This window comes from Bombyx mandarina, chromosome 22 (assembly GCF_030267445.1).
Source record: "Bombyx mandarina strain Sakado chromosome 22, ASM3026744v2".
In the NCBI taxonomy this organism is placed as follows: Eukaryota; Metazoa; Arthropoda; class Insecta; order Lepidoptera; family Bombycidae; genus Bombyx; species Bombyx mandarina.
In genome coordinates this window covers 8,433,908-8,451,215 of record NC_143228.1, presented here as the reverse complement: position 1 = coordinate 8,451,215, position 17,308 = coordinate 8,433,908, and the positions used below count along the sequence as shown (strand labels likewise).

At 34.3% G+C, this 17,308-nt stretch overlaps 1 protein-coding gene across 1 annotated transcript; it reads right to left on the bottom strand.

Moving 5' to 3' along the window:
• Positions 1-868: 868 nt before the first annotated feature.
• Positions 869-16,481, bottom strand: LOC114244280 (uncharacterized). The gene is made up of 5 exons (XM_089737169.1): positions 15,784-16,481; positions 11,224-11,327; positions 6,205-6,276; positions 5,502-5,621; positions 869-4,377 (listed from the first exon to the last, which is right to left on the bottom strand). The coding sequence occupies exons 1-5, from the start codon at positions 15,992-15,994 to the stop codon at positions 3,946-3,948; spliced, it is 939 nt and encodes a 312-aa protein (XP_089593295.1). The 5' UTR covers positions 15,995-16,481; the 3' UTR covers positions 869-3,945.
• Positions 16,482-17,308: the final 827 nt, after the last annotated feature.

The following is a 17,308-nucleotide window of genomic DNA, read 5'->3' as shown; positions in this document are numbered from 1 at the left end:
GACAACAGTTTTTTTTTTATTGTTTAGATGGGTGGACGAGCTCACAGCCCACCTGGTGTTAAGTGGTTACTGGAGCCCATAGACATCTACAACGTAAATGCGCCGCCCACTTTGAAATATAAATTCTAAGGTCTCAGTATACTTACAACGGCTGCCCCACCCTTCAAACCGAAACGCATTACTGCTTCACGGCAGAAATAGGCAGGGTATCTACCCGCGCGGACTCACAAGAGGTCCTACCACCAATAATTACAATACAAATTATAATTTTGCGGGTTTGATTTTTATTACACGATGTTATTCCTTCATCGTAGAACTCAATCGTGAACATTTGTTGAGTACGTATTTCATTAGAAAAATTGGTACCCGCCTGAGATTCGAACACCGGTGCATCGTTCAACACGAATGCACCGGACATCTTATCCTTTAGGCTACGACGACTTGATACGACGACGATATTATTGATGCATTGCGATTATTGCAGTAAGTAATTTCGACAATTCATAGCCTTTATTGGCCCGGTCTATGGCAAAAGATCATTTAAGTCACTGTAATTTTGATTTGGCAAGGCCCCTTTAAAATTTAAACAAAAAATATAATATTAAATATCGATATAACTTTTTTACAGTAATTATATTGATCTTTTTCTCGTCAATGAATCTTAAGTTACCTTATAAAATAAATATGCCACGAAAAAGAATAATTTTATGAGTGGATATAATGTATTTTTCATACTTTTCTATCAACCAATTTTTCAAGAAATTTTGGACCTCAGCCTTTATTAAGCCAGAAACAAGGTGAAGGAAAAAGTCGCTACTCTTAAGTGGTAAATTGTGGTATGTAGCTGTTCAGAAATGAAAGTAATAGCTTATTAGGTACCATGTATTTAATTAAATCGTACATTCATTTGAATAAACCAAACATTTCAGTGTTTCGGATTCAAATCTTACAATTTGCTAATAAGACAGTTTCTCTAGATTGATATGAGTGAAACATTCAAAATATATTATGTATTTACAGGTTTACTAATAATTAATTAATTAGAACTAGATAGGTACATAATAAGTTTCAATTAGTTAGTTTAATAATTTATCGGTTCAACAATTTTAATTAATAACTTATACACTAAATTTTGTTGGCCAAATATTTATTTAACAAATCTAAATTGGGAACTCATTTCTAGAAAAAAAAAACTATTCACTCATAGTACATTCATTAATTTTAAAGAGAACAATCCTCTTAACTTATACTAAAATATAAGAGAATAGTGGCCAGATAGATGCCCACTATTTAAAAAACGCTCGATTTTTCGCTTACATAAAATCTACAAATTCATTATTACGAGAATGAAGATAATAAAATTGCTTAAAACAGATAAAGTTTAAAAAATGGAAAAATTATCTTCACATTGATTGCCGTGGAACAATTTACTTATTGTTTTTTGTTTCGATTACTGAGTGGTAGACAAATAATAGGAGGGTTATTTCGGGAAGCTCTATATGTGAACACCTAAATTGTTTATGTAAATATTAATTATGGATATTCATCCGTCTACAGTAAAATTTATTACCATCATAATACTATAACAATAGTTCTATCTAATTAGATGTATATTGTATATACATAATTATGTGGCACAGACTACATTTGTTATGTATCACCAACATCGACAAACATACTCAAATGCAGTAAATTTACATATTATGGAATTCTTCTTAAGTTTTACTTTTCTTTCTATAAAAAAAAAACATATGTAAAACATATAAAGTTATTTCTTACAACACAATTTCAAACTTGCTCAATTTAGTAGGTACATTCATTTACCCAATGGACATTTAATTTCGCAAAACGTGATATTAATTTCCAAATATCAATTAATAGTGCATTTACGTAATTAACACATTGATAAAGCGATGTATATCTTATTTTCATTTATATATTTTTTTAATATAGACATAATCATGATTAAAATACCTTCGTTCTAATCATTACCGTACCTAAACAATGAATTTCATTGAAAAGAGTTTTCAATTATGCTACATTTATATGGTGTTTCATTGAATTATACTAGAATAAAATTCATCCATCCTAATTTCATATCATATTAAATACGTAAGGCACTCCAATTTTTTTGCTGGCTTTTCGAAAGAAGCTGTAAATATAGATGCATGATAGTTCTTTTCTATATTAAAACGAAGACGACTGGAAGTTATTGTTATTATTATTGCACCGCTTTATTTTAATAGCAAAAAATGTTCAATCTGCTCTATCAGACCATCAACGTGAGAGTGGTGTATTAAAATGTTCATTGGAAATAAATATAAAAAATTATTCAAGGGTGTGCTCCTAACTTGAAATATTGAAACAAGTGCATTGTGAAGTAGGCATCTGAGATAATATTTTTAATCAGATTTAATTTATCTACTTATTTGTACTTTAACATCATATTTTCAAAATTCAATCAAATATATTTTATTTTACTATAGATTTATTATTTCGACAAGGCCATTTTCATATTTGTCGTATTAGGTATAAGTTCTCAAAGCTCAATTACAACCCAAAATAATAAAAATTCATGTACCTTTCTATCTTAAAACGTAACATACAAGAAACGCAGTAATTAAACATATTGCGTGTTTATTTACAGTTTGTAAAATATTCTTGGAAAAGAAAAGGGTCATATATTTGATAAATCTGTTAAAGGTTCCACACCCTTCATTCCAGTTTTTATGTTAATTGTAACAAACAATTAAAATCATCATTTATACTGTTGGACCCTAAATTTTATATTAAAAAGCATTTTTATCAATAAGTAATCTCTTTAAAATGTTTATCAAATTTAACTATCTAACACCTACTTACATGACTGTCTCAATTACTTCCTGAAAATTTTCGAATGTTAATATTATTATCGATATATTTTAGTATTGCGCGGCACCTCTTACCCCATTGTGCACTCAATGACGTAGACATGAAAGTTTAATTGTCGCTTTGAGCGAAAAGTTTCCCTCTGTACTGAAAAATGGTAATGAAAGTATCATAGCGCTTCCAAGGTATTTTTTGTTTTCACAAATCAGCTTGTTATATTGTACAACTATAGTTTCCCCAAAATGTATGTTGTTTGTTTATGTTACTTTTAGAACTGTTCCACGATATTCGTGCTGGTATCTTTTCTAAATGTAAAAAAAAGATAGTGTTTTCTTCTGTTTTTGAGTCCTGTGATATATTAAGTACTTTAAGTTTTAATTTGACGTTTTTTATTGTCATTATATTAGTTCCCAGTCCATACATAGGGCTTCCGTGACCACGAAAACTGTAAGATAGATAATATTGTGGTATTCAAAACGTCGGAAATAATACGATGACAATAAAAAAACGTGAGATTAAACCTTAAAAGTAGTTTTGGTTAAGCAAAAACCGACCTTTATGCATTCGAATATGTGAGAAAATCGTGTATAATTTTCTAAACGTTGGTCCCTATAATTGCTATTGGATTTTCGCTAGATATCAATTTGCAATCAGAGAAGGGCGGAGTGCCGCGCGATTTCCGGTAGGTATTTCCGAATAAAGGCACATTGAGTCATGATTTACTATGTTAAACTAACATTATAATATTTTATTATGCAGTACTTAGCACTTCTCTTTAACTTCCCCAACGATAACGATTTTTGTTATCATTAATTCAACCTAAAACTAGTTAAAGGGAATTCTTAAATATTTTTTCTACTTTTATATTATGAATTATAAATAGGCATGTATTAACTTAGATACGTCACACCACTATTAGATTGATCATTTCTTGTAAAATTCATTAGCTCCCATCTTTAAAACCTATTCCGAAATCTTCCTCCCTACATTTTTTGGCAACAACGTGGTGGAACTAAAATTGTCTAATTAACTAACGGGCAAATATTTCTAAAATTTAGCTAGGACGAAGACGACGATTTAATAATTTTCTTCACATTTAATCTCGCGTGAGGTTGGTTGAGAAGACCAGTGGGGCTCCAGCGGGCCATCCCACTCTTGAAATGAATCGTAAGAAAAGTTATCACCGGTAACATCGTCCAGTGCGATTTCAGCACGACTAAATGCCTCAGCAAACTTTCCTATTTCAGTGGAGCCAAATGCTTGTTGAAATGCCGGTAATGGTACCAGCGGTGGACGTTTCTCTTCTGGGGGAGATCGCCTTGTTTCAGTGTGCAAGCGTTCGCGTTCTGATCGAACCATTTCTGCACGTGACTCAGACACGGTGTAGTCTGTTGAGTTTCCATGTCTAGCACCGCTTTCTCCATTAAACGAAGAGTCGCCATACATAGGGTAAGGCGTCGCCGATCGACCATCCTGGGATAAGTAGTTTTGAACATTCATATGAGGACCCTGAAAAATCCAATAAACGACATTGTAAATTTGACTTAAATTTGATAGTATATATTTTCTACATAAATCCATTGTACGAATAAGATATGCGATATGCATCACTTTAGAAACAAATACGTACTGCCTATTATTACAAACATTTATATTGATTTTAATCTTTAACCGTGTTTATTTATTTCGGTATTCGAATAAAAAGTGAATCTATTCTATTTCATATACAACGGAAATCTTGTCGAAAACACAACATTAATACTTTTTTTTATTGCTTAGGTGGTTGGACAAACTCATGGCCCACCTGATGTTAGGTGGTTACCGGAGCCCATACGAGTAGACATCTACAATGTAAATGCCGCACCCACCTTGAGATATAAGTTCTAAGGTCTCAGTATATAATAATATAGTTGCAACGGCCGCCCCACCCTTCAAACCGAAAAGCATTACTGCTTCACGGCAGAAATAGGCAGGGTGGTGGTACCTACCAATGCGGACTCACAAGAGGTCCTACCACCAGTAATTACGCAAATTATAATTTTGCGGGTTTGATTTTTATTACACGATGTTATTCTTTCACCGTGGAAGTCAATAGTGAACATTTGTTAAGTACGTATTTCATTAGAAAAATTGGTACCCGCCAGCGGGATTCGAACACTGGTGTATCTCAAGATACGAATGCATCGGACGTCTTATCCTTTAGGCTTTTAGGTAGTTTATCCTTTAGGTAGTTAGGTTTTAGTCGTAGTATATTATAATATATACTATTATAATACTAAAAACTAATTGGGAATATTTAACGGCCGTCTGGTGTAGTGGTAAGTGACATGGTCACTACACAAGGGGGTCGCGGGTTCGAATCCCGCCAAGGGAAGATATTTGTATGATAAATATAAATGTCTTTTCCAGGGTTATGGATGTCTATTAAATATATGTATGTGTATAATAAAAATCTTACATTTATATCCGTTATCTGGTACCTGTAACACAAGTTCTTTACGAACTTATCACGGGACCAGTTAACGTGGCGTGATTGTTAGTAAATATTTATTTATTTATTTATTTATATTTATTTATCTATGAAAATCATGTTAATCAACAACTAATGCGAGCTATTAGCCTTTAAGGGTCACCTTAACTGGCCTGCAGTCTGGTGTATAGCGCATGACGTCACGCGAACAGGATCCTCGAGATGGCCACAGTCCTCCGTTAACTGCACTAGCGCCGTTCCACCCTCCAGCACTGAAGCCAGTCTACCAAATTTAATCAAAATAAACATGAATATAAACATGAACTCTAAAAATAATTAATAGTTAAAAAAAAACGCTTTTATAGAAAATCCAACTAAAAAATAGAAAATAAATTTGAATAAAAAATAGTGTAAGAAAAAATGATTTTATTGTAAAAAAGCGCGGGGTGCATGGTATCAGTAGTTATAAATAAATATGTTTAGTTTTTTTGAACTATTATTTATTTTTCATTTTTAGTTGAATTTCTAATTTTTCATTTTTTTCTTTAAATATTTAATTGTCATCGGTCCTTAATAAGTAGGCATACTTTGGCAAAATTTCGAGTTAATCCGACGTTTTAAAGGGGGTCAAAATCATGTTCAAAGATTCCGTTACATACTAACATACGTACGTCTGAAGCTAATAAAAGCATATTAAAAAAAACAGAGACATTGGAACTCATGTCTCAAGGTGGATAGCGGCTTTTAAGTAGTTGGTTTATTTTGGCTCCGGTAACCACTTAACACCAAGTGGACTGTGAGCTCGCCCACCCATCTAAGCAATAAATAAAAATAAAAAAGAGCAGCGAGCTATAAATTTCACTAACCTGATATGGAGCCCACATATGCGGTTCGCAATATGCGGAACCTCGGTTGTTCATAGAGCATTCTGAAGAGGGCTGTAAATATAAAATGCATTTGAATTGAATTGAAGGTTCACCTGACGTTTGGACCGTACGTCCTATTTACAAAATAAATATACTAGAATCATAATTTCAGTGAGGGTCATAGATCTATTTTAAAAAAAAACTGTTAGAAATTTTATTAGTAAATTGAAATAAAGACATGAAAACATTCTCGCAACACTAGGGGTGGAGATTTCGATTGATTTTCTAAGTGAATAGAGATTTAGTGAATTTAAAGCTTAGAGGGTATATAATAATAGACGAGATATCAGACCCCCAGTTTAAAGTGCTCATCAAAACTCACGGACTGCTGCAAGATATTTGATTTGTCCAATGGTTAGTCATCGTTTGTCGGTTAAAATTAATAGTTTCTTAAAATATTTGGCATACGTCTACTGACTGTAAATGTTCTTGTCTCGAACGTCTGTGAGTTTGATAGCTCTATTAGAAAAGAAAATACCACGACTTAAGGTTGTTGAATGTTTACTATTTATTCACAGACATTGTACAACATAAATGACGGCATCTCCCATGAGACATAACTTCAAAGTCTCTATAACATTTTAAACCACTTACACCTTACTTACACTTATACCACACCATTACAAAAAGGAGCCCTTTATTGCCTACGAATTCCCTATACTAATTTATTTTATTTCGTAGCTGGATGGCTTAATGAGCCCCTGGTCATCACAACGTGAGTGCTGAGTGCTGCCCACTTTGCGACATGAGGTCTAAGTCTCAAATTGATCGTACTTAATTGGTTTTGTTTGTTTTGATTCTATGTAATTATAACATTCGACCAATGACGTTATATTAGTAAAATTATTGCATTAAAGAATACAGAATAGCATCTGTCTTACAAAATATATAGATAGTGATAAAAGTTCAATATGAAAAAAAAAACAAAATTCATTTGTCACAAAATTACTCAGACGGAGTCTTTTTAATAATTTATCTACACTTATATTTAATTATCAGGGTATTTAAATTGCTTAAGAGTAATTATATTCAAGATTTTGGAAAGTTCTGAGCGAGATAATGTTTAGCGTAGCGAGGAGCGGGTGAAACTCAGAGCGCTCCCTCCCCCGCCGGCGATCGATGTCCGTAACTCCCCTTGCACTATTGCATTGCACCAACTGCATAGTACAACATGCTAACATAAGACAACTGAACATTTTTTAAATATTGTTCACGATTTTGATAGAACTGCCTTTTATGACAAGAGTTTTTTTAGTATGTCAACAAAGAATATTTAATAAACTACCTATAAAAATTTTGAAGACGGTAGATTTACAAGGTTTTAAGCGAAAATTGCAAGTATTTTTATTAGATAAGGCTTACTATACTATGTCAGAATATTTAGACGATAACATTAGATAATTTAGATGATAAAGTAGAATAGAGTTAAATAATTATAATTTAAGTTTAATATTTTTATGTAGATTATACTTACAACTAATATTTGTACGCTTTACTTTACATTATTAATATTAACCTATTAACCTTTGTTAAACACAAATAATAATAAATAAATAAATAAACCGATATTCCAGTTGATTTTTTTAAGCGATTTCATGATCAGAAACGCGACCTGTGTATTTATGGTTGTTTTCTGAATGTTTACTTTACCAGAACGAATGACGAAAAGTTTTTAAGTATGCAAATAAATGAAAGTTACAAATGTTTTAAGATTCGTAGTGCGATGGCGCTACGATTGCTACGCCGGCGCCTTCGTAGCTACAGCACATTGTAACTTTTTGAAACTTTTATACGTGGTTTTTTAAAGTTTCGCTAACGTAAATACAAATTTTTACAATATTATTACAATGCTTTTTGTCAAATTGTAATAAATCTAATATTAAGTTGAGGACATAACCAGTCACGTTCATAGTGAAAGAAAAATACTTTTAAAAAAAACTATCAAAATTCATTGGGCTTGTTAAAGCGCGAACAATTTGTAATAAACGAATACTTCACTCGGATGGTAGCTGGGTGTAGTAGCGAGAAATCTGCAAAGGCTAACTAACTATCGAGCGGCTAGGGCAAGCGCGCGAGGACCACGTGACTTATCGATCAGCGCGGCGCCCACGACACTCGGAAAAATCAACCGCTGACAGCTTTCATAGGCCACCTCCACCTCTCGGGCACACCCGCACGCCCTGCGCCATCCCCGCCCTCATTAGCGCCTTTGTGACGCTCACTTGTCTCGTAATATGACGCCGTAATGATACCACTTTCGACCGGATTATTTGTTAATGCTTGCTTTTGTTAAATACCTCACTCATCTAACGTGTTTACGTCGAGTGCGACACTGCTAACTTTGTTTACATTGTTATTTAAAAAAACTTATTTATATGAGTGTTTCATGAATGGAAAAAAATCACGTTCATTTGATTTGAAATAAATAAATAAAGTGTACGGTAATATTACGAATAACAAATATGATGTTTCTCATTTAACAATGGAACAAAAAATACTTTATGTAAAATGTTTTAGTTAAAGTTACAGTTCATTGCACTGATAAGAATTCATTTGAATTTGTTTTGTAAACGATATCTGATTTCGAATGAAAACGTGGCTCACAAAGAGTTCAAATGTTCTAACGTTTACGAATCGTTCACTCGATAAATGTTTTGAATTTCTCGTATTTTCTATATACAATGAAATAAAAGCTTTATGCCGAGTACCATAAGGAAGAGACTTGAAAATTGTGTGTTTAAGGAATGATAAGGCAAGCAGAAATTCCTCGGTCCTTTGACACTGACCTACATAATTTTAACTGATCTTCTCGTATTGCGATAGCTTATTCATGATGGAATAAAAGTTGTGGATTTTCTATTGAAGATTTCATATAATGTCGAGTCATTGACAACTTTCGAAATAGATTTTCACTAATCTTATACTAAGTAACTTTAAGGACGTTTTATTTGTCAAGATTTGTTTCTTCGAAAAGTTTTTAAATTAATTTCACTAAGATGAGTCTATCGTTCTAGTTAAATCGTTCAGCATTTATTCGGTCGTTTGCATACGATTATCCACGTCCCGTTTGCTTAGCAACTTTATTATTTTCTGTAAATTAATGGATTGTCTTTTTATGGGAGCACTCTGTATGCAAAAGTTTGTTTGTAAACTTTATTGTCCGTATGATATTTATTTTTCATTTAAACGTTTTTGTTTACAAACAGGTATACGTGCTCAGTGTCACGTGCGAGTAAATGTCGTACCGTCCTGAATTTATATACGACCTTCTATACCGAATAATAAATACATTTTGTACTTCTACTTGTGTTTGTTTAATGTTTTCTGACACTGATGGGTTCGGTTTATATATTTATATTGTTAGCAGGGACGGTAATCTTCTCGTCATCAATGTATTTTTTAAAGAACACTTAGCTCATCTCATTTTTATCTACTACTAGTTGACCCGGCAGACTTCGTAGTGCCTCAATCGATAAATAAAAGACCTAAACTTTTGTATAATAAAATAAACTTAAAACAAACAAAAGGAATCCGTCCGACGGGGGACACATCAAAGGAAAAACAAAATTGTTATTTTTATTTAATTCTGAGCATTTTCATATTTATCTAAGCCTTTTAAACCTTCTCTGGACTTCCACAAATAATTCAAGACCAAAATTTGCTCTCGAGCTTTAGCAAGACTAACGAACAGCAATTCATTTTTATATATATACAGATTACAGTAGTTGGATTTATTAACATGCAATATTAATAACATGTCTTACTGTAAATGCAGAAGAACACAATCCCTCCAGATGATTACGTGCAATTAATGCAATAAATATATTTTTGTTGTTTTTGTGTTGTCTCCTAAATAATCATGTTTGCAGTGATGCATATTAATAAATTTTATTTGTAATCGTTAATATTTTACACTAAATCAATGCATCGTGTATTTGCGTAATGTCAATTTGTCCGCTTATCTATCTTATAATATATTAATGCACCAAAAATCGACTTTAAAATTCTGATCGAATAAAGCCCAGTTGAGAGTTCGTTCGATAAGCTAATATTAAGCAACTTTCTGGTTTTCTATATAACAAATGAGACTGAGTATAGGACTACTATATTCGCGAACATCAATATTAAAACAAGGTTTTCTAGCATATGCTTCAAGCCAATTGTAATGTACTTCGGATACACAGCCATAAAAGGGAGAGGCAATCTTGAAAAAATCCGCACCACTCTTGATACCACCGTCTACGATGCTCTCCAAATAGACGAAGACAGGATGAAAGGGCACAACATCATGAAGACGAAAGTTATTATAGATCACAACCCTCAGACATGAAGAGCACGATTAGAGCAGATATATAGGACTACATAAAAAATGGTTTTTGTTACCAAATCTTCAGAAACACTTTTAGATACTATGGTACGAACCAACAAACTTGCCTATTTCTATTAATTGTCGCATTAAACAAGTTTTCCAGTTTTCAAAACTTAAACGCCATTATTGCCATTAATTGTCACGGTAATAAGTGTTCCGATTTTAAAAACTTAAACAATTCAATTGAGATTTGCATCGTGTCTTAAATAAGCTGGTTTACATATAGCGTGGTGTCTATAGGCTCCTGTAATCAGGTGTTCTGTGTTCTGATCTACTTATTATATAAAAATGAATTGCTGTTCGTTAGTCTCGCGAAAACTCGAGAACAGATAGACCGATTTGGCTAATTTTGGTGTTGAATTATTTGTGGAAGTCCAGAGAAGTTTTAAAAGATAGATAAATATGAAAATGCTCGGAGTTAAATTAAAATAACAATTTTGTTTTCCCTTTGATGTGTCCCCCGTCGGACGGATTCCTTTTGTTTGTTTTAAGTTTATTTTATTATACAAAAGTTTAGGTCTTTTATTTATCGATTGAGGTACTACGAAGTCTGCCGGGTCAGCTAGTTAATAAATATAAAACAAACTTACAGCTGATGTGAGCGGCATATGCGTTGTATGAGCGACGGCGCGTTGCTCTCGTCGCGCTAAAGCACGTCGCACGCGTGCCTCTTTAGATGCGTACACACCATAATCTGTGAATTTAATACCGTTTTGAATCACATTCAGAATATTCATTTCTTGTGTGTTTCAACTGTTCAATCATCAGCGGTTTAATCGCATTGTCCAACGAACAGTTATTGCAGTAGGTAACTGAGGCAGTAACTGACTTTACATCTGATCTTTTCGAATTAAATTATATAACTTAAGTATCGGATATAGTTTTTAAACTTTTCATTTTTTATTCTTGCATATTTATTTTCGGAATGCAATGGACAAATTTCATCTGATGAACAAATTGATCCATAATTTTTTTTCTAAGCTTTGTATTACAAATGAGATTATAATTTATTGAGATTAATTTAATGGTAAACCTGCTTACATTGAGTGCACTGTGACCTAGTTCACAAAAAAAAAACAAAAAAAACTGCCTACACTTATTTATTAAATAAAAGTCCATCATAATATATTGAAAGTAATCATATGTTACTCTATGCATTTATTTCTTATTTGTTACAGAATATGTAATGCGCATTTATCTTACCAACAGCTGATGTATCATTTAAAATGATCCGAATCTTTGCAATTATATCTCAGTCGATGATATATTCTTTTAGACAAGTAATAGAAACCAAGGCATTACTGAATATAGTAATTCCTTGGTTTCCTTTTTGTAAAACGTACAATCGATTTAGGTATACTAAAATTTACTTATAACTACTCTATACTAGCGACCCGCCCTCGCTTCGCTTCGGAAACTGTAATTTATTATTAATATCTCCACTATTTAATGAATATTATTATACATATAAATCTTCCTCTTTAATTACTGTATCTATTAAAAAAAACCGCATCAAAATCCGTTTGCGTAGTTTTAAAGATTTAAGCATACATAGGGATATAGGGACAGAGAAAGCGACTTTGTTTTATACTATGTAGTGAAATAGCTTAACTAACCTGTGGTATGTAAAAATATAACCCTTATTTTAAATGTGAGCTATTAATAGACAACTTTGTTTGGTCAATCGTAAATTTCAATTATTTTACGATTGTGTGTAAGGCAGTTAACATTAAACATGTTAAAATTAAACCAAAGCTGTTCAAAATAATATGAGAAAGTAAGAGTTAATTTTTCATTCATTCACACAGCAAAGATGTTACATAGCAACGTGTTTATTATAATACTAGCGACCCGCCCTCGCTTCGCTTCGGAAACATTAAAACATACATGAAAAAAAAAAAAAAAAAAAAAGGAGCCTATGTTCATCAGGGACAATGTCGGCTTGTAATGGAAAAAGAATTTTTCAAATCGGTCCAGTAGTTTCGGAGCCTATTCGAAACAAACAAACAAACAAATCTTTCCTCTTTATAATATTAGTATAGACATACAGTTTAACAGAGACGGTTTCTCTTATAGGCTTTTTAAAATTTGGAAATGTGGACGGAGCTGTAGGCGCCCCTGTTCACGATATTTCCAAATTCTAATAATGGATTTATCATTACGTTTGAAGTGTTAGATTATAAAATAATTGTTAGAAACCAGAATGTTATTTTAAAAGCTGTATACAAACACGGGCTACTTTGTGAACTGTCTTTCAAATATATTTTTAATTGACTCTCAACTTTTGTTTAAAGAGTGAACGCATTCGTTGTTACTTTTCCTGAAATAGATATAAACGCGCTCTTTTGTTGACTCAGATAAAGAACCAGTAGGTAATAATTTTGTTACCGTAGTCACCGTTACACTTTCTGGGAAATATAGAAATGTATTTTTATCTTTTCCTTAGATGTTCAATGTTTGGGTACACGTTTCCCAAATATATGATTTGTATAGATTGGCAAGTAAGCTATCAACCCCGGTGTTTATTGACTTTTATGTGAAAACCACCTAGAGAAGCGAAGTTTTAAGTGTATAACCACAATGCTTATACCACAATCAAATCGCACCCTCCGAACATAAATATCGAGCAATCTCCGCGACTTGTTTTATTTGGTTTTAAATTAAATAATGGTACTAAAAACTAACATACTGACTCTATTCAAATTAAATTATAGGTACATTTGTATAGTAATAACAACAGTGAATGTTTCACTGTTGTTATTACACTAGGTGTAAATCAAAACTTTACTATATCAAAATTAGCAAAATATATTTATCGTAGTAGTTATATTAATATCAAATAGCAAACGATTGTTGTTATATTTAATAATAATAATAATAAAGCTTTATTTAATTCCATGCATAGTACACATTAAATGATAACAATTATTAATTATTATTAACCCATTATTCAATTACATTTATTGCACTTAGATGAATTTGGTTTCTAATTATAAATTCGATTTTGTAATTAGTTTAATTATTATTTGTTTTAATTATCCATTACCTAATTATTTAATGTATGGACCCCGTTTGGGTAAAAGCCTTGACACGCCAACGTAAATATCTCCAGACCTTGTAATAGTGGACAACTTTAACTACCTGGCTTTCTAAATCAGCAACAATGGCTCGTGCAGAAGGAAGTGCACAGGAGAATTGACATGGCCAAGACTACCATGACTCAGCTAGGAAAAATCTGGAGAAAACGAAATATATCCGTAAAGATCAAAACCAAAATAGTACGGACCCTGGTCTTCTCGATTTTTTCATATGGCGCTGAGGCTTTGAAAGCGGCAGACCGTAAATGCATTAACACCTTTGAGATGTGGAGCTGGAGAAAGATGCTCCGTATTCCGTAGACCGCATTTCAGATTAACGCCTCAATTTTGCGAGAACTCAAAATCTCCTCGCAACTGTCATCCGAGTGTTTTCGCAGAGTCCTCGAAAACTTCGGTCAGGTTACAAGAAAGGATGGAAACAACCTCGAGAGGCTCATCGTGTCCAATAAAGTAGATGGAAAAAGGCCTCGGGGGCGAAGCCCAATACGTTGGTTCGACCAGATTGCACTGCTCTTGATTCCACATTTCACAATGCCCTCCACACCGCCAGAGATAGAAACAGACGGAGAAAGATCGTGCGTAAGAAAGTGTTACCGAAGGGCGGTCCTCAGCGTTTAGAAATACAACGCAAGGAGGAGGAAATGTTATATCCCCTACTATCATTCCTCATTCTTTGTCAGACAAAAATATTTACAATAAAATTTTCTAACGAGTTTTGTCTAGGAAACGACAACTTGTTTTTTACCGCACAATAATATTAACATAAAAATCACTTAGCGTTTTATGTTAACATCTTGTACTTATGTTGTTGCTTCAGAGCTTCATTCAGAGATTGTTTAACGTTCAATTTTTTTTCTAAACAGAAGGGATTGCGAAAAACTGATGCTACGCCAAAATGAAACATGTGGGAAAGCCCTAAGGGAACGGCAAGGACGTTATAACATGCTCGACGTAGCATATATAGGAAGTCTGCAGCCAAGTAGGAGCAGGACACGGGCGTCAGTACTCCGGTCAATATGTAGAGTGGCTGCCGGCTGTGGTGTGCAGGCGATCAATCGCGTTGCGACGCGGCGAGGGGAGGCAGAGGCGACCACCTGTAGCGCTCCTCCCCGCGCCCCTCGCATCGACACGTGACGTAGCCGTCGAGAAATTTGCCCAAACGTAAACATTAATTCTTGTTTCATTCTTCATTGTGCAGAATGTCGCTTCGCGCCACACGCGGATTCCGACCTATGTTGGTAAATAAGTACGGAGTCGGCTCTCTGAACGCGTTACCGATCCGTCTGATGTAGCGGTACAAGCCACAAGCTAATCGAACCATTAAATATACCCGGCTACACTCATAATAATATGGAACGAGTACAATGTTTGTAATTCAATTAGGTTCATGGAATTAGGCCTGGCATCGACGATGTGCTACACGCGTGACACAAAGAATTACAGTTGTTTTTATGTTTCACTCTAATATATATATTATTTGACGTTACTTTGTTAAGCAGTTTCGTCAATTGAATATTTTAAAAAACTAATTTTAGACAAGTATAACAACTAATAACAATTAATGTTGACTTTTTCGTAAACTAAACAATATTGGTATCGCTCACATTGTTTTTTATACCTCGTGATCATTTAACCAAAGTCCATTGAAACTGAAGTCATAACTAGTTTATAATGTAATGTTTTAACGAAAAACTTCAATTCTTTATTCTTTTATACCAATTATAAACGCAACTCCTCAATTGGGCCTTGATTTGCAAGCAATAAATACCGGTTTAGCTGTATCTTTCATTTAAAAACTATTGTAACAATGTGCAATTAATTATCATAATCTTTTTGAGTTAATAATTACTGTTATTGATAGCAGCAATTTCGTTGTTATTCTTTTTGCTCTAGATGTATATAACGATCGGCGACCAAACATTTTTCAATTTATTATTAAAGAAAGTTTATTAAGTATCTAGTTTAATTATTTAATCCCTTATGACTAATTTTAGAATTCATTGTTGAAATATTTGTTAATAAGAAGTTGTATAATAAATATAAAATACCCACCCATAGGCATGACATGTTCAGCATGATGCATATGATGTCCAGGATAGTCATATCGATAGTACCGTGCGTATGGATCATGCGCATGCGGTGCATAGTAGCCATGCGCATAGGGCGCGTATGGCACGGGCGCGTAGCCGACGTAGCCCTCCCAGCCGGCGCCCGCGCCGTATTGTCCGTGCGCGCGGTACTCGCTGTAGTTGCAGCAATCCATGGCTCCGGTAACCTACGCGCCCGCCGGCGCTCTCGCATCTACCGAGCCCGACCATCCTCGCCGCGCGCGCACCAACATCACCATGCTATTACTCTTTCCTCTACTTTCAACTCAATAAACAACCATGTATTTTTTCCAAAACATTACGAGGACCTAACTTTTACCAAGTTTTAATAGTTTATTTTGGAAAAAAAAGTTTTGTAACTTCAAAAACTGTTAATAATTTTCAATAATTGCAATCAATTGAATTTTTTTTTTTTCCAGTAAAATCTCGTATGTTGTACGGTAGCGTAGAAATCGAGCGCAGTTTCGCGGCGGGAATCAGACACGGTGCGACGTTAGTTAGCGAAAAGAGGTCGTTCGAGTTTGCCGGCAAGTGCTCGAGATTGGAGGAGGCGGGCGGTACGGCGGGGCGCGGGCCGCGAGGGAGGGGCGACGCCCGCTCGCCGGCGGCTCGGCGCAACGCGGCGCTCGACGGACGCCGACTGAAGGCGCCGCGGAATCGATACACGGCCGACGCCGCCCGCCCTCCCGCACTACCTGCCTGCGCCCGTATTGCGCGCGAACTTTGTCTTCCCCGACGGAATTTTATATTTAGAACCATGGTGAAACGATTGATCGATACTTTGCACTATTAATTACAAACCATAACACTTTCGCTTAGCTAGTACTAATAATATTTCAGCATTATTTCAAAATTCAGAACCAGAACTTCAGCATCTCTGGCTGATAACGAATCGCTTGTGACCTCATCATGATCAGTTTTATTAAATTTAAAGGCGGCGTCTTCAATTTAAATTAATTTGTTTTTATTAAGATATAATCGTATGAGGGGGACGCTTAAATAAGGCCTAGTTTTTATTTACTTTCATATTCGTTAGTGAAGTTGAGGAATTCGCGCCCTGTTTCCAGGTGGTTGATACTTATAAAGTTTTATCGAATTGCGCGTAGGCGGCAGTGACCCACATCGACGATAGACTTGCGACGCATCACCCGCGCCCTCGTCCTTCGCCCGCTCTACAGATTCACGTAAACTTTTTATATTTACCGTTTCGAATGGTTGAAAACTTTTTAAACAGACGCCGATTGTTTCGTCGCAACTATTTTCAAACGCACTTCAGCTCCATTGATTTAATATTGAAAATAAAATAATTGCAAGATCAAGGGTTGTTTCATTTACTGAAAATTCTAGATGAGCAATCGAGTTAATGGTCTTGCTGGTAATAAGTAACTACAGTAGTACACATGATACTAAAGCGTCCGTCTAGTAACGTGAGGTCCAAATCTGAACATGATTGGAATAAGGGCTAATTA

What these genes read in the sequence shown, in the direction of transcription:
- LOC114244280 (XM_089737169.1), bottom strand. Translation starts at nt 15,994, where the DNA reads ATGGATTGCTGCAACTACAGCGAGTACCGCGCGCACGGACAATACGGC. An exon ending in TGAACATGTCATGCCTATGG is followed by an intron (nt 11,328 to 15,783) that starts GTGGGTATTTTA and finishes TTAAATTCACAG; the next exon opens with ATTATGGTGTGTACGCATCT. An exon ending in CAGACTGCAGGCCAGTTAAG is followed by an intron (nt 4,378 to 5,501) that starts GTGACCCTTAAA and finishes TGGATTTTTCAG; the next exon opens with GGTCCTCATATGAATGTTCA.